Source organism: Geotrypetes seraphini, chromosome 9, assembly GCF_902459505.1.
Source record: "Geotrypetes seraphini chromosome 9, aGeoSer1.1, whole genome shotgun sequence".
In the NCBI taxonomy this organism is placed as follows: Eukaryota; Metazoa; Chordata; class Amphibia; order Gymnophiona; family Dermophiidae; genus Geotrypetes; species Geotrypetes seraphini.
In genome coordinates this window covers 124,570,349-124,593,290 of record NC_047092.1, presented here as the reverse complement: position 1 = coordinate 124,593,290, position 22,942 = coordinate 124,570,349, and the positions used below count along the sequence as shown (strand labels likewise).

The following is a 22,942-nucleotide window of genomic DNA, read 5'->3' as shown; positions in this document are numbered from 1 at the left end:
AGACAAAAGCAGAGCAGCTCACATCCTGGAGATAAATGCGTTGTTGCACACACGGTGCCAAGAGTTTTAGTTTCCTGGATTATGAGATTATTCTCCAGAAGCTGCTGAGAAAATATAGAATCCACCTAGTGAAGGTATGGAGTATCTTCTACCGGAGACTAGTTAACCTACTGAAGAGGGCTTTAAACTAGGATTGTCAGGACAGGTGAATAAAGACACCAGGTAAATAAAAGTGCTCAGATAAGCAAAGGAGAAATTAGATCTTACCTAATTTACTTTCCTTTAGTCCCTCCAGACCAACACAAATGGGTTATGACCATTGACCAGTAAGTGAAGAATGAGAACCACTAACTTCTAAGTTTGGCTATAAGCCTGCTGTGCAGTCCCTCAAGAGACAGTAACTGAATAACCAAGCAGAAGAAACTCTAACCCTTGCCTAAAGTCAGGATTCCCTGTCAGGCACCACATCACCAACTCCTGGACCAAGACTCATAAGAACATAAGAATTGCCCCTGTCGGGTCAGACCGGAGGTCCATCGTGCCCGGCAGACCGCTCACGCGTCGGCCCCTCAGGTCCAGGACCTGATAGTGCTCATACCCTAAAACTGTCATACGCTTTTCACTTATGTCCTGTAGAGTAACCTTCTATCTATACCCTGTAATCCCCTTCGCTTCCAGGAAGTCATCCAGTCCCATTTTGAAACCTAGTATTGTACTCTGTCCTATTACCTCATTTGGAAGCGTGTCCACCACCCTCTGAGTGAAGATAAACTTCCTTGCATTCGTTTTGAATCTGTCCCCTCTCAGTTTTTCTGAATGACCTCTTGTTTTTGTTGTCCCCGCTAGTCTGAAGAATCTGCCCCTCTCCACCTTCTCTATGCCTTTCATGATTTTATATGTCTGTATCATGTCTCCTCTCAGTCTCCACTTTTCCAGGGTAAAGAGCCCCAGTTTGTCTAACCTTTCGGAATATGAAAGGTTCTCCATTCCTTTTATCATCCTAGTTGCTCTCCTCTGGGGACACGGGGAAAAAATCTGTCCCCGTCACTGCACCGTCCCCGGCCCACCATCCTCTGCACCGCCCCGTCACCGCCGTTCCCTTCACCGCCCCATCACCCCTTTCACTGCCCCGTCACCGCCACTGCCATCCCATTCACCACCCCGTCACCGTCACCGTCTAGCACTCATCTTCTTCCCTCCGCTCCCCCATAGTCTGGCATCTGTCTTCTTCCCTTCCAGCATCTTCTCCCCACTCTGCCTTCCACATTTCCTTTCAGGGACTGTTCCTCTCTACCCTCTTTCAATGTCTGTTCTATTCCTTTCCACCACCACCCTTCCCTCCCTCCTTTACCATCTGTTCCTTTCTACCACCCTTCTTTCATATCTTCTATCAGTCCCCCCACCATCACTAGCAGTCTCTCTTCTCCCTTACCATGAGCAAATAGAACTTCTGAAAATTGTATTGCTGAGGCATTATTTCTAGTACGCCTTTTTTTCCAGATGGATAACGACATCAATTTTATAATTCTTACTGTCTGCTCTGATTTCATTCACAATTTGGTTTGTGTTTTATACCTGAGGATTCCATGAGGCATTTAACCTTTTCCTGTCTCTTCTGTGATTTCAAGTTGATTCCTTCAATAATGGAGTCTCAAGGCAGTAGCAGTTTTCTATTTTGGGCTCTTTTGACATTGTTTAAGGGATTTCTTGTACATTTGGTGCTGGTCTTCTTTGATGAGGTCACTTCAGAATCTATTTCCAAGGAAGAGAAACTTTTTCCCTTTCACCCCCTCCTTCCTTGTGTGAGCCGGAACACGCGGTCCCCACAAGCAAGTAATTTTATATCATTTTCATTCTATTCATTCATAGAAATTAAAGTCTAGATAATGCCAGTCACATAACAAAACATGATTTTACAAAAATAATTCCCTGCACAGTCAAGCCTGCAAGGATTACTAGATGTCTTTCAGCAGCTCCCCTCCCTCCCTCCCCCTTACCTTTGTGGCCAAGTCAAAATGATCTACCAACAATAAAATTTTAAAAACACAAAGCACGCTGTACGCAGAGAAAATGTTAATTATCATTTATATTCCGCGGGTTTTCAAAGAGGTCAAGGCAGATGACTTTATGCAATGTCACCTTAGTAACAACTATACAAAAATAGACAAATATTCCCCCTCCCTTTTTATTAAACTGCAATAGCGGATTTTAGCGCAGGGAGCTGCGCTGAATGCCCCATGCTGCTCTCGACGCTCATAGGCTCCCTGCGCTAAAAACCGCTATTGCGTTTTAGTAAAAGGGGGCCATAGTGTAAAATAGACAGCAGATATAAATTCTCAAAACGGACACATTTTGATCACTAAGTTGAAAATAAAATCATTTTTCCTACCTTTTTGTCTGGTGATTTCATGAGTCTCTGGTCCTTCTTCTTTCTTCTCCTGCCCCCCCCTCTTTCTTTCTCTCTCCCCCTGGCTCCCCTCTTTATTTCTGCCTTTCTTTCTCTCTCCCCCTGGCCCCCCTCTTTATTTCTCTCCCCCTGGCCCTCCTCTTTCTTTCTGCCTTTCTTTCTCTCCCCCTTGACCCACTCTTTTATTTCTGCATTTCTTTCTCTCTTCCCCTGGCCTCCCTCTTTATTTCTCTCTCCCCCTGGCCCTCCTCTTTCTTTCTGCCTTTCTTTCTCTCCCTCTTGACCCCCTCTTTATTTCTGCCTTTCTTTCTCTCTCCCCTTGGTCCCCCTCTTTCTTTCTGCCTTTCTTTCTCTCTCCCCCTGACCCCTCTTTATTTCTGCCTTTCTTTCTCTCTCCCCCCTGGCCCCCCCTCTTTATTTTTTCCTTTCTTTCTCTCTCCCCCTAGCCCCCACAAAGCCATCATGCCAATTTCTCCACTTCCATGATTCTTTCATTACCCTCACCCCCAAGCCAGCAGCCGATTTCTCCCTGCTCCTTCCCCAATGTCCTGAACTTCATCGGGCAGTGCAGCATTCACAATTCACTGCTGTTGCCCGCTTCAGGCCTTCCTCTCTGTCGGGTCCTGTCTTCATGAAAACAGGAAGTAGGCAGGACCCGGCAGAGAACAAGGCCTGAAGCCGGCAACAGCAGCGAATTGTAAACGCTGCTGCTGCCCGAAGAAGGTAATGGAGCACCGAGGCAGACCGCTTCTCCCCCCTCCCAGCCGAACCCCCGCTGACCCTCCTATCTCCCCCCCCCGTGAACCTTTCCGACCCTCCCAGCGAGAGCAGCAAACCTCCTTCGCGGCTTTCTCCTCCCTCTGCCGCGTCACTGATGACATCATCAGTGATGCGGCAGAGGGAGGAGAAAGCCGACGCTACTGGAGGGAGGTTTGCTGCTTTCGCTGGGAGGGTCGGAAAGGTTCACTTGGGGGGAGAGATAGGAGGGTCAGCGGGGTTTCGGCTGGGAGGGGGAGAAGCGGTCTGCCTCGGTGCTCCAAGGCCTGGCGCCATTACCTTTTTCGCCCCTCCCGCCCCCCTTGGTACGCTACTGCTGTCCAGCTCTCCTTAGTTTGCCGGTTTTCTTTTTCGGCGACCGGCATGCGCGGCTGCTCAAAGTTCAATCTTCTGCTCTGCTGCAACTTCCTGTTTCCGGTTGGGTCAGAGCAGAAGATTGAATACTGAGCAGCCGCGCGTGCGCGGCTCTTTTGAAAGCGTTCCGGTCACCGAAAAAGAAAGCCGGCAAACTAAGGTGAGGTGGAGAGAGGAAGCTGGTTAAACGATCGAGCCGGCGTGCGGGTGGGCTGCGGGGACCGCACGATCCTTTATGCCTCACTGCGGTGACAAGACCATTCACCGCTCCACGGGGCGGTGATGGCCTTGGCCCCGTCCCCGCAGAGGCTGCTAATTTTCATTCCCCGTTTTTGGCGGGTTACCCGCGGCTAAACGCGGTAGCCGCGGGTAAACCGCCACCGTGTCATTCTCTAATCGCCATGTCTTTCTTAAGGTACGGTGACCAGTATTGGACACAGTATTCCAGATGTGGTTGCACCATTGCTCGATACAATGGCAGGATAACTTCCTTTGTTCTGGTAGTGATACCTTTTTTGATAATGCCCAGCATTCTGTTTGCTTTCTTTGAGGCCGCTGCACATTGCGCCGCTGGCTTCATTGTTGTATCCACCAATACCCCCAGGTCTTTTTCTAGGGTGCCTTTCCCCAGCCCCCTTCCTCCCATCGTATAGCTGTACATGGGGTTCCCTTTCCCCATGTGCAAGACCTTACATTTCTCCACATTGAAGCTCATCTGCCATCTTTTTGCCCATTCACACAGTTTGTTCAGGTCGCTCTGTAATTCTTTGCATTTCTCAACAGTTTCGACTCTGTTGGAGAGTTTTGTATCGTCCGCGAACTTGATAACTTCACACTTCGTGCCCATTTCCAGATCGTTAATGAATATATTGAACAGCAGCGGTCCCAGCACAGACCCCTGTGGAACACCACTCGTGACCCCTTTCCAGTCAGAGTAGTGTCCTTTTACTACTACCCTCTGCTTCCTATCCGCCAGCCAATTTTGGATCCATCTGTGGACGTCCCCTTCCACCCCGTGGTTCCACAGTTTCTTCAGCAGGCGCTCATGGGGTACCTTGTCAAAGGCTTTTTGGAAATCCAGATATACTATGTCAATGGGGTTACCTTGGTCCAAATATTTGCTTATCCCCTCAAAGAAATGTAGTAGATTCGTTTGGTCTTTTACAGAAACCGTGCTGGCTTGTTCTCATCAGTTTGTTTTTTTCTATATGCTCATTGATACCTTCCCTGATCAGTGATTCGACCATCTTCTCCGGAACTGAGGTCAAGCTCACCGGTCTATAGTTCCCCGGGTCGCCTCTCGATCCTTTTTTGAAGATTGGTGTAACATTTGCTATCCTCCAGTCTTCCGGGATTATCCCTGTTCTCAAGGATAGGTTGCAAATATGCCTGAGTAACTCCGCTATTTCGTCTCTGAGCTCTTTCAGTATTCTCGGGTGGATCCCACCTGGGCCAGGAGATTTGTCAATTTTTAATCTATCTATCTGCATGAGAACGTCTTTGAGGCTTACCTCCATGCATGATAATATTCCCTCTTGATTCCCCTTGAAGATTTTTTCTGGTTCCGGCACGTTGGATGTGTCTTCTTTTGTAAAGACCAATGCGAAGAACTTGTTTAGTCTATCAGCCACCTCTTTTTCCTCCTTCACCACTCATTTCCTGTCTCCCTCATCCAGAGGTCCAACCTCCTCCCTCGCTGGCCGTTTCCCTTTTACATATCTGAAAAATGGTTTAAAATTTCTTGCTTCCTTGGCTAGTCTCTCCTCGTATTCTTTCTTGGCTTTTCTGACCACTCGATGACATTCTTTCTGATGCTTCCTGTGCTCCTTCCAATTTCCTTCAGTTTTGTCCTTTTTCCACTTCCGAAATGATGTTTTCTTGTCTCCTATCACTGTCTTTACTTCATTGTTTATCCATGCTGGGTCTTTAGTCTGTTTCTTTTTGCATCCTTTCCTAAATCTGGGTACATATAGGTTTTGTGCCTCGCTTACCGTGTCCTTGAATAGGGACCAGGCTTGCTTCACAGACCGAGCTTTCTTGGAGCTGTTTCTGATCTTCTGGAAGCATCACACTGCAAATGAAACTGAAGTGCAGCCAAGCACAAGTCCTACTCCCTAAGTGAAAACAGACTGAGCTTGCATCATTTTCTCCCCCCTTCCCCCAATTTAAATCGCACTTTGTCTGGTATGCAGCACAGCCAGCACCTTGCAGCAACTACTAAAGCATTCATCATGTTTGGGTGGGCTCTGTGCCGGTCTGGAGGAACTAAAGGAAAGTAAATTAGACCTAATTTCTCCTTCCTTAGCATCCCTCCAGACCAGCACAGATGGAAAATACCAAAGCAGTGACCATTAAAGAAGGGTTCCCCTAAGACCAGCTTCCAAAACCCGTGTGCCAAAGACTACATCCTGATATGACTGCACATTCAACCAATAATGGGATGCAAAGAAATGCAAAGACTAGAGAGCCTCCTTACAAATGCTCAAAGACAGCATTCTGCCCACAACGCCTGGCTCCTAGATGTTAAACCTTCAGTCCCAAGCCTTCCCATCAAGATGCAAGCTGTCTCAATCAATAGTCTCTTAAATTCATTTTGCAATAATTGCATTAGACACCACCTCTCCTTTCTATGATTATTCACTAGGACGAACAACTTAAAGAGGGCAATTTGAAAAGTTCAGTTAAAAAAAACCAAAAAAAAAACAAGTTAAGCAAACATTCTTTTTAAAATTTGACAAAACCTATTTTTCTGACAGGTTGGAAAAATTGGACACTCGCTAGACTAAGTCTACAGGCCATGATAGAGACTATATTGAGAAATAACTTTTTTTACATTTAACTTTTTTTTCCCAAAAACTTTTCAAACCACCCTCATACATAAACCATCAAAATTACCAAGTCTGACGAATGTATACATGCAATGCTCGATGGACATCCATATGGTACAACTGATACTGGTCCTCTGAGCCCTTGGCCTCTCACAAAACAGGCAAGACTACTGACTGATTAACAAGAAAAGCAGATACCACCTTGGAAAGAAAGGAACTGCTTGCACAATCACCTTCTCTTTAGAACCCCACCCCCCCAAAAAAAAAAAAAAAAAAAATTAAAAACCAACAACAACCCAGGAATGGCTCTTGTAGCTCTGAAATCTGAAATGTGGAAGCAATAGCCACCAAAAACACAAATTTTCAAGGTGAGGTCCTTTAAAGTTCTGTCTGCCACAGGCTCAAGGGGAGGAGGGGGGAGAGAGACACCAGAGCCATAAGAACCAGATTAAAGCCCAAAATGGCACCAAGTTCCTGACAGAAGGCCAAAGCAGACACACCCCTCAGCAAGTGGACCACATCACGATGAGATACCATAGACTTACCCTTCACTAAACCAGCACTTTGAGAAAGGAATAAAACAAGCCTCTTGTTCAAACTATCCTGCAGACAATCCAAAATTTGAACAACCAACACTTAAAGGGACTAATTAAATGTTCTGAACACCAACCTTCAAAAATATGCCAGACAATGGACATAAACCAAAAAGAGAGAACACTTCCTAGAGTTAAGAAGAGTGCCAATTACCTTGTTCAAATATCCTCATTTCCTCAAAAGAAACCTTTTAAGAGCCAAGCCATAAAAAAATAAGATGGAGACAGGTTTTGCATCAAGACTGGTCCCTGAACCAGTAGCCCTTCCGCTACCAACAGCCTGACGGGATGGTCTATCATAAGACATAACAGGGCTGCCAAGGTCAATATGGAGCCACCAGCAGCACCTAGCTCCAGTGATTGTCACTAATACAGAATACGGCAGTTAGACTAATCTATGGACTGAAGAAATATGATCACGTTACATTATTTTGTGAACTGCATTGGTTGCTTATGGAGGCCCAGGTATTGTTTAAATTGGGCTGCCTCTGTTATAAGGTTCTATATGGCGCAGCCCCTACCTACCTGGTCAACAGTTTCTCCACAGCTACGCATAAATACAGCAGAAAAACTCATGCCTTAATTTTCCCTCTGTAAAGGGCTGTAAAAGCAAGAGATTCCACAATCATTCTTTGGCATTTCAGGCAGCTTCTCATGAAAAATAATTTTGCTCATTGTTATTCACAGCTGTTTCCTACAAACATTTTAGAAAACAGCTGAAAACTTACCTATTCTCTAAATTCCTGACTGCATAATTCATTCTATTCCATAGATTATATCTACTCTTTTTAATATTTTATAAACAGCACAGAACTTCTGGAAACGCGATTAAAAAGTACATTGTTATGTCATGTGATGGTTGATTTTCTAAAGGTTCCTGACTCCCACAGGCCACAGAGAGAACATACAAGCAGATTTGATGAGGGGCTACACTTGAGTAAGGGTATCTATGCCCTCCACCTTCCCATATTTCCTCCGACTGAAGAACCTGGGTGTTGAATGAAGATGCCATCAAATATATCACCAGACAACACCACCTGGCTATGAAGAAGTTGAAGGTGCAGTGTTCCAGGCTCCACTCTCCTGGACCCATTTTGTCTGCTTAGAAAGTCTGCCTGTACGTTTTCCACACCCCTTCCCCCAACATGTGTGGAGGACAAACATTCCATATGAGCTCCAATTCACCAGAGGCATGAAAAGGGGTGAAGCCCGAATCTCCTGCACCCCCCCCACACACCACCACCACGTGCTATGTTGCACATGGAACAATGACCCACCTTCAACAGGCATTCACCGCAAATCTGTTATGAATCCAAAGGATCTCTGCCTAAGGAGTCCATCTACGCCCTTTTTAATAAAAAACAAGGGGGTTTTGAAGCAGATGGAGGCTTTTAAAATCAAAATCGGGAAATCCAAGATGGCTGCAGCGATAATGATTTTAGCGCTTAAAATGGCCCAGGGAAGAAAAAATGAAACAAAACAAAACAATAAAAAGAAATAAAACAAAAAAATCAGGGAAGGGGTTTTGGGAGATGGGGAACCTTATCCCTAGTCTAATAAACCTCTAAAAGTAGAAATTAGGTTATTACCTGCTAATATTCTTTCTTTTAGTTTGTAGACTGGTATAGTCCTTACGAATATGCCTCACTGCTACCAGCAGATGGAGACTGAGCACAAACTTGTATAATCAGGCTATAATCTCCCTAGCAACATAGTCTGCCAAATAGCCAAGCAGAACCTAGAAAAGACTTCTACTGAAAACAGTATAACACTCCGAACAGGAGTGGAAAAAACAACAAATAGAAAACATCCCCACAGCTCACCAGCTAAGCCAGCTGAGCTATTGCCCCTGTTCTTACTTCTCCCCGGCCCTAGAAAAATTCTAGAACCGGCAGAAAAAACAAAATCTGCAAGCGAGCAAAACAAAAATCTGCAAATCACCACACAGACAGGGTGGGGGACTATACCAGTCTACAAGCTAATAGAAACAAAATTAGCAGGTAAGAACCTAATTTCTCCTTCTGTATTGCTTGGTAGACTGGTATAGTCCTTACGAATGGGACATACCAAAGCAGTATCCATTAAGTGTGGGACCCTTGAAGGGTCGACACCAGAACACGTTCATCGAATACCGCACCCCGACACGCTTGAACATCCATACGGTAGTGTTTTACAAAGGAATGCAGAGAAGACCAAACTGCAGCTTTGCAAATATCCACTGGAGGCACCAGAGATGATTCAGCCCAAGAAGTAACATAGTAACATAGTAGATGACGGCAGATAAAGACCCGAATGGTCCATCCAGTCTGCCCAACCTGATTCAATTTAAATTTTTTTTTTTTCCTTCTCAGCTATTTCTGGGCGAGAATCCAAAGCTTTTCCCGGTACTGTGCTTGGGTTCCAACTGCCGAAATCTCTGTTAAGACTTACTCCAGCCCATCTACACCCTCCCAGCCATTGAAGCCCTCCCCTGCCCATCCTCCTCCAAACGGCCATGCACAGACACAGACCGTACAAGTCTGCCCAGTAACTGGCCTAGTTCAATCTTTAATATTATTTTCTGATTCTAAATCTTCTGTGTTCATCCCACGCTTCTTTGAACTCAGTCACAGTTTTACTCTCCACCACCTCTCTCGGGAGCGCATTCCAGGCATCCACCACCCTCTCCATAAAGTAGAATTTCCTAACATTGCCCCTGAATCTACCACCCCTCAACCTCAAATTATGTCCTCTGGTTTTACCATTTTCCTTTCTCTGGAAAAGATTTTGTTCTACGTTAATACCCTTTAAGTATTTGAACGTCTGAATCATATCTCCCCTGTCTCTCCTTTCCTCTAGGGTATACATATTCAGGGCTTCCAGTCTCTCCTCATACGTCTTCTGGCGCAAGCCTCCTATCATTTTCGTCGCCCTCCTCTGGACCGCCTCAAGTCTTCTTACGTCTTTCGCCAGATACGGTCTCCAAAACTGAAGCTGCCTGATCCCTAGTAGAATGAGCCTTAAGAAATTCTAAAACAGGCTTCTTCTTCAGAAGATAAGCGGAAGCAAAAGTCTCCTCGATCCAGCGCGCAATAGTAGCCTTAGAAGCACCATCTCCCTTACGAAGACCCGCTAGAAGGACAAAGAGATGATCTGATTTCCTGATCTCCTGGGTTCTCTGCACATAAGAGTGAAAGACCCGACTGACATCCAACTTGAGCAGCTGTCTCTGCTCGAAAGAGCCCTCCTGGCTACCCAACACTGAGAGGACCACTGCCTGATTGACATGAAAAGGAGAAACTACCTTTGGCAGAAAGGAAGGAACAAGCAGAAATCCAAATAGTAGCAACATTTCAGGCTACCGATCCCAGGGCAAGCAATGGTTTCCCCTAAGTGAGAAATCACACCTCCTCTTTCCAAACAGTGTTTTACCACAATGCATATAAGAACCTAATGTCAGCATCTGCTACACTACCAGGGCATTTAGTGTGTCTGGGACATGGTCCAATTGGGTAGGGGCGATAATTTCTCAGTGTGCTCATGCTAAAATGTTGCTATGAAATTGACAATATTCTTATTACCATACATTTTAATATGCTGTGTATGGACATCTACCATCATTGAACCCCTTTCTACATCATGCACCCAATTAATATGTACACTGAGCTCTAGTACACCACACATTTCTGCCCACGGTAGCTGTTTGTCCCTAAGCATTTTGGCAGCAGAACCAGGCCTTTATCAGAAGGCTTCTAGATTTTTTGGAGTCAATATTCAAAGTAATTTAAAATGACCAGAAGCTCTTTGATGTTTAAATCACTTGTAAAGGGCTATCTGTGAATATTCAGCAGCATTTAACCACATAGTACCACTGAATTTCCCCTCTAACTGCCTAGGCAGAAACCGGTTAGTCTGTGGGCAGTCTGGAGGCAGAGTTAGAGTACACAGGCAATTTAGCTGGTTAGAAGTGATTCAGTCCACTAACCAGCTAAGTAACCACAGAAAGTTAGGACAGCAAAACAGCTGTCTTAACTTCATGTGGCATTGCAGCGTTAGCTAGGTGCCCGTTTGAATGCTGGCTGGTGCCTGCTCAACTTCTGGGTCAGTGGCCAGGATATTCAAATCCTGTGGCTAGACGCAACTTCCCAGACACTTACTGCCATGGGCTAAATAGTTAGTAAGGTGCCATCGACTCACGTTTGAGTCCTAGCGACTTGATGAATTACAGATCTAAAAAGAAATTAGTTTTGTTCTAGTCCAGTAAGGTCATGCAGTGTCATCCCCATGGTTGTTTTCAATGTGTACAGCCATCTGGTTGCAAGTTGCCCTTTTTGCCGGTTCCTTTGATCTTCCCAAATATGATGTCCTTCTCCAATTATCTTTCTCTTCTAACGGTGTTACCAAAAAAAAGACAGTCATAACTTCATCATTTGGGTTTCGAATGACAGAGCCAGTTTGATCTCTTCCAGAATCGATTTGTTATTTTTTCTGGCGGTTCACAGCATGCATAAAATCCTTCTCCAGCAACAAAGCTCAAATGAGTAAATTTTCTTTTTTTTTTTTAATTTATAAATTTATTCATTTGTTACAATAAATAAAAAAAGGAATACACACTAGTGTAGAACAAAAATTACTACATTAAAGAGAATAAACCTTTCAATTCTAGGTCCACATTATTGGGACTGTAACATCACCCGATAGATCACATACATAAAAGGTAATTTAAATTATAACTTCGGATAAGCAGACCACATATCTATAGTCCTTTCTTTACTTTATCACTTCTTATCAACCTTTGCAATAATTTCAGGTAATTTATCTACTTTAGGTTTATCTTGTAAGAAACTTTCCAACTGAGATGGATCAACAAAAATATACTTATTACTCTCATATGTAACCAAACATTTACAAGGAAATTTAAGGAAGAATAAGGCTCCTATTGCCAAGACTCGTGTCTTGAGTTGTAAGAACTGTCTTTTCCTATACTGTGTTTGCTTGGAGACATCTGGAAACACATTTAATTTCTGACCATAGAATAGAGCATATCTGTTTATGAAATAAATTTAAGAATAGCTTGCTTTTCCATTTCAGATTTTAATGTTACTAGTAACGTTGCTCTATTTGCAATATAATCTTTAGAGGACTCCAAAAACTGAGATATATTCAGACTATCCAGTGATACCAATTGATCTACGCCTCCCTCTTCAGCTACTACTTTGGTGTTTCTGGAAATGTAATATAAATTATCAGGAGAGAATCCATCCACCTGAGCATAGTAGAGAACATCTTTCAAATACATTTTCAGTAACTCCAAAGGAGAAAGAAAATGAGATATAGGAAAATTCAAAAAGTGGAGGTTCCTAGATCTCTTGGCATTTTCAATTTTCTTCATTTGCATATGTATTACTGAATTATATTAGATATTAAGCATGCTTGAATCACAGAGACAGATGAGTCTACTTTATCAACTCTTTTTCCCATTAAGTTTAATTGAGCTTCTTGCTCAGTTACTTTATTAGTAATTTCAGTTGAGAATTGACAAAGTTTCACAATCGTCCCCTGCAAAGAATTTTCTATTCTATTTACTACTGTCCAAACATCCTGTAAGGTGATAGGTTTATCTGCAGAAGACTCATTAGTAGCAATTACTGGCATTGGGACAGGAGTTAATACAGTTCCAGATTTCTCCAATGATATTGATGTCGAGTCCATTTCAGTTAAATGGGGAGAAATTGATTCCTCTCCTTCTCTAGGAGTAGAATTTGTTTCTTCCAGTAATTTTAAAATTGGTTGAGATGGAGGTGATGGTTCACCAGAAGAGAGCAAAAATCAGTCTTACCTCCAAAATATGTTACAGGAACAGGACATAGAAGCTGATGGTATAACCTTTGCCTTCCTTTTTCCCATTTATTATTTCTCTCTTCTCGCTTGTGGCTCCTTGTGGTTCAAAAGGGGCAATTCCTGCCCCTTCAGTCACACGACAGCAGGCTGTGTACTGCGGCTGTAAGATCTTTTAAATAGGAAGAGAGAACTTCCCCTCCCGATGCTGACTGGCGTCAGTTGGTGGCCAACGATGGTGCCTGCTTGCTGGTCTCTGATCCTGTCGGAGTGATTAAGCAGCCCTCAAATGAGTCAATTTTCTTTCTGTCCTGTTTCCATAGTTCCCAGCTTTCGCATCTGTAATTGACAACTAAGAAAATGAGTGCATGGACAAGTCCAATATTCATCTGGAGTGTTATTTCCTTGCCTTTGAACACTTTATCGAGAGCCTTCATTGAAGAGTGATCAAGTGCTATTCTGTGAAGTATTTCTTCGTTGCTAGTTGCTTCTTTGTTTACGAAAGAGCCCAGGAGACTGAAATCCTTTACAAATTTTATTCTATTTTCTTCAAGCTCAAAATCTTCATTTTCCGTTTCCATGATCTTCATCTTATTTATGTTCAGTTACAATCCCATGTTATGACTTTCGGCTGTGACTTCTCAGTAGATACAACATGTTTTCTTTGCTGCTGGTGATGAATGTTGTATCATCTGCATAGTGCAGGTTTGTCTATTTTTCAGCCACCAACTTTGAAATCAATACTTTGAAAACAGTGCCCTACTACTCCAGTTTGACCTCAGTAGTGCCTTTGACCTGGTAGACCATGACATTCTGCTCAGCTACCTCGATTCCATAGGCATTTCGGGACAGGTACTAACCTGGCTCACAGGCTTCTTAAAAAACCGCACTTACCAAGTACACAACGAGGGAACCTACTCCCACACCTGGTCCAACCCCTGTGGAGTTCCACAAGGCTCCCCCTAACACCTTCCCTATTCAATATCTACATGACTTCATTGGGACACATGTTATCTGACCGAAACCTGAAATCCTACATCTACGCAGATGACATCACAATTGTCATCCCCATCTACTCATTCTCACAAGAAACAGAGCAACACATCTCATCAGTACTTACCATGGTCGAACACTGGACCACTCAGTCCAAACTGAAACTAAATCTAGAAAAGACTAAACTCTTCCTAGCAAGTCCCAACCACAAATTAACGAACACCACCTTACAACTCAACTTACCCTATTAATCCCACCATCAAAATCCTTGGAGTCATCCTAGACCGCTGCCTGACCTTCGAAGACCACACCAATGCCCAGGTCAAAAAATGCTTTTATACCCTCTGGAAACTCCGTACCATCAAACATTACTTCGACTTCCCCTCCTTCAGACTGCTGGTCCAATTCCTAATCCTAAGCACACTGGATTACTGTAATATAATTTATATGGGCTCCTACAAGAAAACCATCAAACGACTGAGACTTATCCAAAACACCGCGGTCCGCCTAATCTATGGCCTCAAAAAGTCAGACCATATCAGCCCTTACTATAGAAAACTGCACTGGTTGCCAATAGAAGCGAGAGTCATCTTCAAATTCGCCTGCCTCTGCTTCAAAACCTTAACTGGCTTGTCCCCGATATATCTGTCTCACCACTTCGTGTTCCCTGGAACCACTCGCACGCGTAATGCCAACCTGTTTACCTACCCTTCCCCAAAGGGATGCACCTACAAAAGATTCCTCAATAGAACTCTCTCATACCAAGCTGGCAGATGGACAAACTGCCTGACCACCCTCATCTCATCTGCCCCATCTTACTCATCCTTCAGGAAATCTCTCAAATCTTTCCTCTATGACAAATTTCTTGAACCCCCCCCCATCACCAAATAATCAAATACTTCCATCCTGTAATTGATACTGGTTGTTTTCTTGACATTCACCACCCTGCATTGGTTTTGTACACTGCTTTGCTCTTTATAAGCCTCTCGCACTGCCTCTCCACTATATAAATATCTCTGCTGTATATGTACAGTCTCCTGCATGGTAAATCTACATTGTTCTTCGCTGTATAAACACCTTTACTGAATATGTACAGTCCTCATTGTATCTTCGCTGTAAATGTACAGTCTCTTACACTGTAAACCGCTCTCAACTGTTTGTGGTACTGCGGTATATAAAATAAAGTTATTATTATTATTACTCTCTGAATAGTGGGTCCTTTATGTGCATGTGTGTTAATAAAAGAAGGAACCAATGTTTTCTAGAACAGTGGTTCCCAAACCTGTCCTGGAGGACCCCCAGCCAGTCAGGTTTTCAAGATATCCCTAATGAATATGCATGAGAGAGATTTGCATATAATGGAAGTGACAGGTATGCAAATCTCTCTCATGCATATTCATTAGGGATATCTTGAAAACCTGACTGGCTGGGGGTCCCCCAGGACAGGTTTGGGAACCACTGTTCTAGAAGACAAGCTTACAATTGCCTTGTAACCATAAGCTTTCCTATTTTTACCTTTTATGGAACATATTCTATTAGTTGTGAAGAAAAAGCAATCAGGAAAAATGTATCATACATAATAATGTACTGCAATGCACAATAATGAAATGACTGCTATATAGGAACCTTACTACCAAAACAAATGTGATTTCAAACTATTTAGGAAAGGCTTCTCTCTCATAGGTTTACTCTGTCTGCTATTAAAAAAGTGATTTAACAGACATCAAGTTCAGTCCTTTCAGTTTTCTCCACATTCATTTAGTGCTGTAAAAGAGGATCCCCTCTTGGATTCTGATGCATGTGAGAAAAAAGTATTTCCACTCATGTTATGCAAGAGCTTTCATAAATTATTCAGAGCCATTGTGTTGTGAAATTTTCATCAGTCCACCTTTCTCTTCATGATATTCAATTATTGGCATTTCCTTCTACTATATTACTATTTTTGTTACACAGATTTCTTTTTAAATTGAATATTCAGTCTGAATTGGTCCACGCATGTTATGGTGTGATTAAGTTAGGGCCATTAAATCCTGAGCTCACCAATTCTCTGATTACAGCTGTAAGAGGATCAAAGAAGAATTCAATTTCCCTAGCTTCTGGCTGTTAATGGCATCTGCTGACCCAGTTCTTCAAATACCATATAATTGAGGGAATATAAAAAACACAGAGCAAAAAACAGGGTAAATCACCAATAAAAGACTATATCATACCTCCAATCACTTCCCAGAGTTTCACCCTCCGATCCATTCCTCCTGTGGCTAGTAATCGTGAGCCAGGACTGAATCGTACAGCATTGACTTCTCCATCATGAGCATCCTAAAGAACAGACACAGTTTTATTTATATTTCAGGGGTTACTGTTCAAGAGTACAGCATAACCGGGCAAAGAATTTACCAAGTACTTAAGTATTCAAAAAGCAACATGCGACCTATATATTTGTTCCATCCTAAAATCATGCCTAACAGTAAAGTATGCAGGTACATCTTGTATCTAATTTTCAAAAGTACAGTACCTTTCTTTTGTAACTTGTCACAGGTATTAATTACTTATCAAGAAAGTCTTAAGGCATTGTTCTTCATCCGCCGGTCCGTGGACCAATGCCAGTCCACAAAAATTTCTTGCTAGTCCGTGAAGGATTCGGGTCTTCTCCATAAACTGCACACTAGGCAGAACAGAGGCTGCGGTGCCAGCGTCAGCTGACTTGCAACTTCCTGTTGCCATCACATACGCCGGGTCTCCTGCCTTTATCTCGTCTCCGCACCCCAGACCAGCAGAGACAGCTCTGTGTGCTTTTTAACTTCGGCACACAGCTGCCCCTAAGCAGTAGTTTAGCCACGGTTTCATGAGGCAGCCTCTGGGGCTTTGCTAGGCTGGCACGCTTTGATGATGCGATGTGGGCTGGCCTAGCAAAGGCCCTGAGGCTGCCTCATGAAACCACAGCTAAACTACTGCTTAAGGGCAGCTGTGTGCTGAAGTTAAAAGCACACAGAGCTGCCGCTAAGCTAAAGAGAGGAAACATTTGCTGGAGAGGGGAGGGATGGGAAGGGGTACTGCTGGACAGGGGAGGAAGGAAAATAGGAAGGAAACAGCTGGCAGGGAGATTAGAGGAGGGGAAGGAGTTAGGATGGAATGGAGAAATCAGATGAGGGAAAGGGGAGAGACAGAGGAATGAGAAAGTAGAGAGAGATTGATGTTGGGAAGGGGGGTCAGATGAGAAATAAGGAGAGAGGGACAAAGATGCTAGATCTGGTGTATGAGAGATAAAAATGAGAGCAGAATGAATCATGTAAAAAGTAGAAGGGGCACAGGCTGGATGGAAAGGGGAACGGGAAGAGGGGCATAGAAAGAAGGCAGACGCTGGATAGAAGAGAGTGAAAAGACGACAAAAGCAGAAACCAGAGACGACAAAAGGTAGAAAAAAATAATTTTATTTCTATCTTGTGATTAGAATATATCAGATTTGAAATATGTATCCTGCTAGAGCTGGTGTTTAATATAACTGTGGACTGCAAAGCCCAGGCAGTGCTTCTTTAGCTTCCAGCTGGCTTAGGGCTTCATACCATTGACATGGACCCTAATCTTCAAGACCGCTTGGCTAATATCCCTTGTGACGGCAATGACCTCTTCGATGAATCCATCGACGCAGCCACAAAGAAATTGTCTGACCATGAGAAATCATTTGCTTCTATTCTCAGACCCAAGCCAAAGCCAGCTATTGCAAAACCTGCACGTCCTGCTCTAATCTATCAGCGGTGGTTTACTCCAAGGATGGCTCCTTATAATCGCCCTCCTCTAAAGAAACAGCAGCCTCAGAAACAACAGACACCTCAACCTTCTGCTGCACCTAAGGCTACTCAGTCTTTTTGACTGTTTATAACAGAGCATAACCTCCACCGTTCTGACTCTGTCTCATTTTCCCCCTATAGGAGGTCGTCTCCATCATTTTTACAACCGATGGACGATAATTACATCCGACCTCTGGGTACTTTCCATCATCAGGGAAGGATACTCTCTTAATTTCTCTCAGATTCCACCAGAGCTTCCACCAAGAGAGTATCCTTCCAGTCCATCCCAAACCGCCCTTCTTCAGGAAGCTCAAGTTCTGCTTCGTCTCCATGCCATCAAACCAGTTCTCTTGGAGCAGCAGAACAGGGGATTTTACTCCCGTTACTTCCTTGTTCCATTCTGGATCTCAGGGCTCTCAACAAATTTCTAGTCAAAGAAAAGTTTTGAATGTTGTCCCTGGCATCCCTTTATCCCCTTCTCGAGCAGAACGACTGGTTATGCTCTCTGGATCTCAAGGAGGCCTACACTCATATCCACATTCAACCGGCCTCCCGTCAGTACCTCAGATTTCGGGTGGGGAATCTGCATTTTCAATACAGAGTACTATCCTTCGGCCTGGCCTCGTCTCCCAGAGTGTTCACCAAGTGCCTGGTAGTAGTAGCAGCAGCTCTAAGAAATCATGGTCTTCAGGTATTTCCCTACCTCGACGACTGGCTCATCAAAGATTCCACATCTCAAGGGGTTATTGTAGCGACCCAACAGACTACCTGGTTCCCACAAAGTCTGGGATTCAAAATCAACTTTACAAAATCTCAACTTCAGTCCTCACAGAATCTACAGTTCATTGGAGTTGTTCTGGACACTGTCCAACTCAGAGTATGCCTTCCACAACAACGTCTGGAAGCTCTTCTTCAACTCTGTCACACTTCCGGAACTTGGAGGCGAGGAGGATGGCAGTTTGAGTGCAGAGCTCCTCTCCCTGGACAATCTGCCTGCTTTTAAATATCATCAGCAGTGGGAGATCAATTGCTTTTACACCTAAGCAGCAACGGGACCAACCCACCAAAAACCCACAGTCCCGATCCTGCAAAAATATGAGCTCCACCCTCCCTGCAGTCCGCTAAGAAAATCAACTGCTTTTACACCTAAGCAGCAGCAGGACCAGCCACCACTACCAAGAGCCCTTTTCCCCGATCCAGCCAGGCATGTGAGCTCCTCCCTCTGCAATCCATTGGAGAGATCAATCTACCTGCTTTTAAATATCAGCAACAGTGGGAAATCAACTGCTTTTACACCTCAGCAGCAGCGGAACTATCCGCAACTACCAAGAGCACACAGTCCCGATCCAACCAAGAGTGTGAGCTCCACCTCCCCCTACAGTCCACTAGGAAGATCAACTGTTTTTTACACCTAAGCAGCAACAGGACCAGCCACCACTACCGAGAGCCCTTTGCCCTGATCCAGCCAAACAAGTAAGCTCTTCCCCCAGCATTCCGTTGGAAAAATCAATATGCTTGCTTTTAAATATTATCAGAAGTAGGAGATCAACTGCTTTTACACCTAAGCAGCACCAAGACCAGCCGCCACTATCGAGAGCTTTTGTCCCAATCCAGCCAGACGTGTATGCTCTTCACCATACAATTTGTTGGAGAGATCAATCTGCCTGCTTTTAAATATCAGCAGCATTGGGAAAACAACTGCTTTTACACTTAAGCAGCAGCGGGTCCATCCGCAACCACCAAGAACCCACAGACCCGAACCTGCCAGGAATGTGAGATCCGCCCCCCCTACAATTCGATAAGAAGATCAACTGTTTTTACACCTAAGCAGCAATAGGACCAGCCGCCACTACCGGGAACCCTTTGCCACGATCCAGCCAGACATATAAGATCTTCCCCCAGCATTCCATTGGATAGATCAATCTACCTGCTTTTAAATATCAGCAGCAGTGGGAGAACAACTGCTTTTACACCTAAGCAGCATTGGGACCAACCGCAACTACCAAGAGCCCATAGACCAGATCATGACAGGAGTGTGAGCTCCACACCTCCTGCAGTCCGCTAGGAAGATCAACTGCTTTAACACCTAAGTAGCAGCAAGACCAGCTGCCTATAATAGGAGCCCTTGCCCCGATCCAACCAGGCATGTGAGCTCCTCCCCCTATATCCCGTTTAAGAGATCAATCTACCTGCTTTAAATATCAGCAGCAGTAGAAAAACAACTGCTTTTACATACAAGCAGCAGTGAGACCTACCGCAACCACCAAGAGCCCACAGACCCGATCCTGCCAGGAGAGTGAACTCCTCCCCCTGCAGTCCATTGGAGAGATCTATCTGCCTGCTTTTAAATATCAGCAGCAGTGGAGATCAACTGCTTTTACACCTAAGCAGCAACGAGACCAGCCACAACCACCGAGAGCACACAGACCCGATCCTACCAGGAGTGTGAACTCCTCCCCCTGCAGTCCATTGGAGAGATCAATCTGCCTGCTTTTAAATATCTTTCCACAACAACAGGGACAATGTAGCAAACAGAGTCAGAAAAAATGTAAGATAACAAAATGGAGACTGACTCACTCAGTAAAGCCAACGTTTTGTTTGCTTTTAAATATCAGCCGCAGTGGAGATCAACTGCTTTTACACCTAAGCAGCAACGAGACCAGCCACAACCACCGAGAGCACACAGACCTGATCCTACCAAGAGTGTGAACTCTTCCCCCCATGCAATCCGCTAAGAAGATCGACTGTCAGCTCCGGGCGGCTTTCCCGCAGAGGAGAGAATCCTGCATTCACCGTGGGCCTCACCTGGGGCAGCCTCCTTGGAGCGGCTGGGGCACGGGCAGTGTGTCTGGGAGGGAATGCATGGATGGGAGAACATCGCAGGGGAGGAGACATAGGCATCCTGGGACTGTCTGCCAAGTCTCTTCCCTGAAGAAGCCCTTTCTGGAAACGTCAATCGCTCCTCCTAAACTTACTTGCTCCACTTCATCACTGATGCTGAAACCGTGGATTGAAGACAAAGTTTTATTTTATTTTTCTTTCCAGCTTATGATTTATCTTTAATCTTATCTATTGTTTTGCCTTTTGTCTTTGTTTTGTTCTATTTCTATCATTTAAATTTCTCCAGAATTCTACTGTTCAACGACTCCCCCTTCTGCTTCTATTCCTTTCTCTCCTCTCTTCTACCTTCCAAAGTATTTAGATCAATGCTGTCTTGTTAAAATGTTTATTTTATTTTTATTTTTCCTCTAACTCTACTTTTCACTTCTCTATTATCCTCCAGGTACTTTAGTTAGATTGTGAGCCTTCGGGACAGTAAGGGAACTTTTCAAGTACCTTTCTTATTTCTAATCTTAATGTATATTTTCTGTAAACCGCTTAGAACCTAACGGATGTAGCGGTATATAAGAAATAAATTACATTACAGTGTCTTCTCGCTCTTCCATCTCAGCGAGTCACATGATGGTACTTTTGGGTCACATGGCCTCCACAGTACACGTGACTCCTTTTGCCAGACTTCACCTCAGAATTCCTCAGTGGACCCTGGCATCTCAATGGACGCAAGTTTGCGACCCTCCTTCGCAACACATCTCAGTCGCTCCTTCATTGAAGAAATCTCTCCGTTGATGGATGCTTTCTTCCAATCTTTCCAGAGTCTTGCTTTTTCAAACGCCCCCTCATCAGAAGGTCCTCACGACAGACTCTTCGACCTACTCTTGGGGCGCTCATCTCGATGGTCTCCGTACTCAAGGCCTCTGGACCAGTACGGATCGTCAGTGTCATTTCAATCTGTTGGAACTCAGATCGATCCTCAAAGCTCTCAATGCTTTTCAACATCTGCTTCACGATCAAGTAGTCCTCAAGTAGTCCTCATTCGGAAGGACAACCAAGTCGCCATGTATTATGTCAACAAACAAGGAGGGACGGGATCTGTCTCCCTTTGTCAAGAAGCTCTAAAGGTTTGGGACTGGGCAATCCGCCACAACACCTTCCTCAAAGCTGTCTATATTCAAGGGGCAAAGAATTGCTTGGCAGACAACTTGAGTCGTCTCCTGCAGCCTCACGAATGGACACTCTATTCCGCCCCTCTTCATCACATTTTTTCACTGTGGGGAACGCCTCAGATAGACCTCTTTGCAGCTCCCCACAACTACAAACTGCCTCAATTCTGCTCCAGGATATACTCTCCTTATCACCTCGACGCAGATGCTTTTCTTCTGGAATGGTCAAATCTTTTCCTCTATGCATTCCCTCCATTCCCTCTCATTCTCAAGACTCTGGTCAACTAGAAGAACATTCATGCCACCATGATTCTAATTGCTCCTCGGTGGCCGAGACAACTTGGTACTCCCTTCTACTTCAACTCAGCAGCAGGGAGCCATATCTTCTACCAGTTTTTCCTTCTCTGCTTACACAGAGTCAAGGATCTCTGCTTCATCCCAACCTGCAGTCTACACCTGACAGCTTGGTACCTCTCAACATAACCCCTCTTCAGTTTCTCAATCTGTAAGAGATATTTTAGAAGCCTCTAGACAATGCTATCACCAAAAGTGGACTAGATTTTCTACGTGGTGTTTTTCTCATCATAAAGAACCTCAGCATTCCTCCTTATCTTCTGTTTTGGACTACCTTTTGCACTTATCCAATTCTGGCCTCAAATCTACATCTATCCGAGTCTATCTCAGTGCAATTGCGGCTTTCCATCAGCCTATTGAAGGGAAACCCCTCTCTGCTCATTCCAGATTCATGAAAGGACTTTTCAATGTCAAACCTCCTCTCAAACCGCCTCCTGTGGTTTGGGACCTCAATGTTGTCCTTTCTCAACTCATGAAGCCTCCATTTGCACCAATTGATAAGGCTCATCTGAAGTATCTCACTTGGAAAGTGCAGTTTCTCATAGCCCTCACTTCTGCTCGACGAGTTAGTGAGCTGCAAGCTTTAGTTGCTGACCCACCGTTCACAGTGTTCCATCATGACAAAGTGGTTCTTCGTACTCATCCTAAATTCCTCCCCAAAGTGGTCTCGGAATTTCATCTCAACCAATCCATTGTTCTTCCAGTGTTTTTTCCAAAGCCTCATTCTCATCCTGTAGAAGTTGCTCTTCATACTCTGGACTGTAAACATGCTTTGGCTTTCTATTTAGAACGCAACAAACGACACAGAACTGCTCTTCAACTTTTTGTCTCCTTCGATCCCAATAAGTTGGGTCATCCTATTTCTAAGCGTACCATCTCCAACTGGATGGCGACTTGTATCTCATTCTGCTATGCCCAGGCTGGATTGCCCCTTCACAGTAAAGTCACAGCCCATAAGGTTAGAGCTATGGCAGCTTCAGTAGCTTTCCTCAGATCTACACCTATTGAGGAAATTTGTAGAGCTGCTACTTGG

General features: G+C 44.3%; 1 protein-coding gene across 9 annotated transcripts in view; it reads right to left on the bottom strand.

Annotated features, from left to right (window-relative positions):
- ATG16L1 (autophagy related 16 like 1) overlaps positions 1-22,942 on the bottom strand; it is a 271,176-nt gene that overhangs the window by 125,099 nt on the left and 123,135 nt on the right. For all 9 annotated transcript variants that reach the window (XM_033958632.1, XM_033958627.1, XM_033958625.1 and 6 more), the window contains one exon: positions 15,980-16,085. In XM_033958632.1, the coding sequence (XP_033814523.1) occupies positions 15,980-16,085 (106 nt within the window). The remainder of the gene's footprint in view (positions 1-15,979; positions 16,086-22,942) is intronic.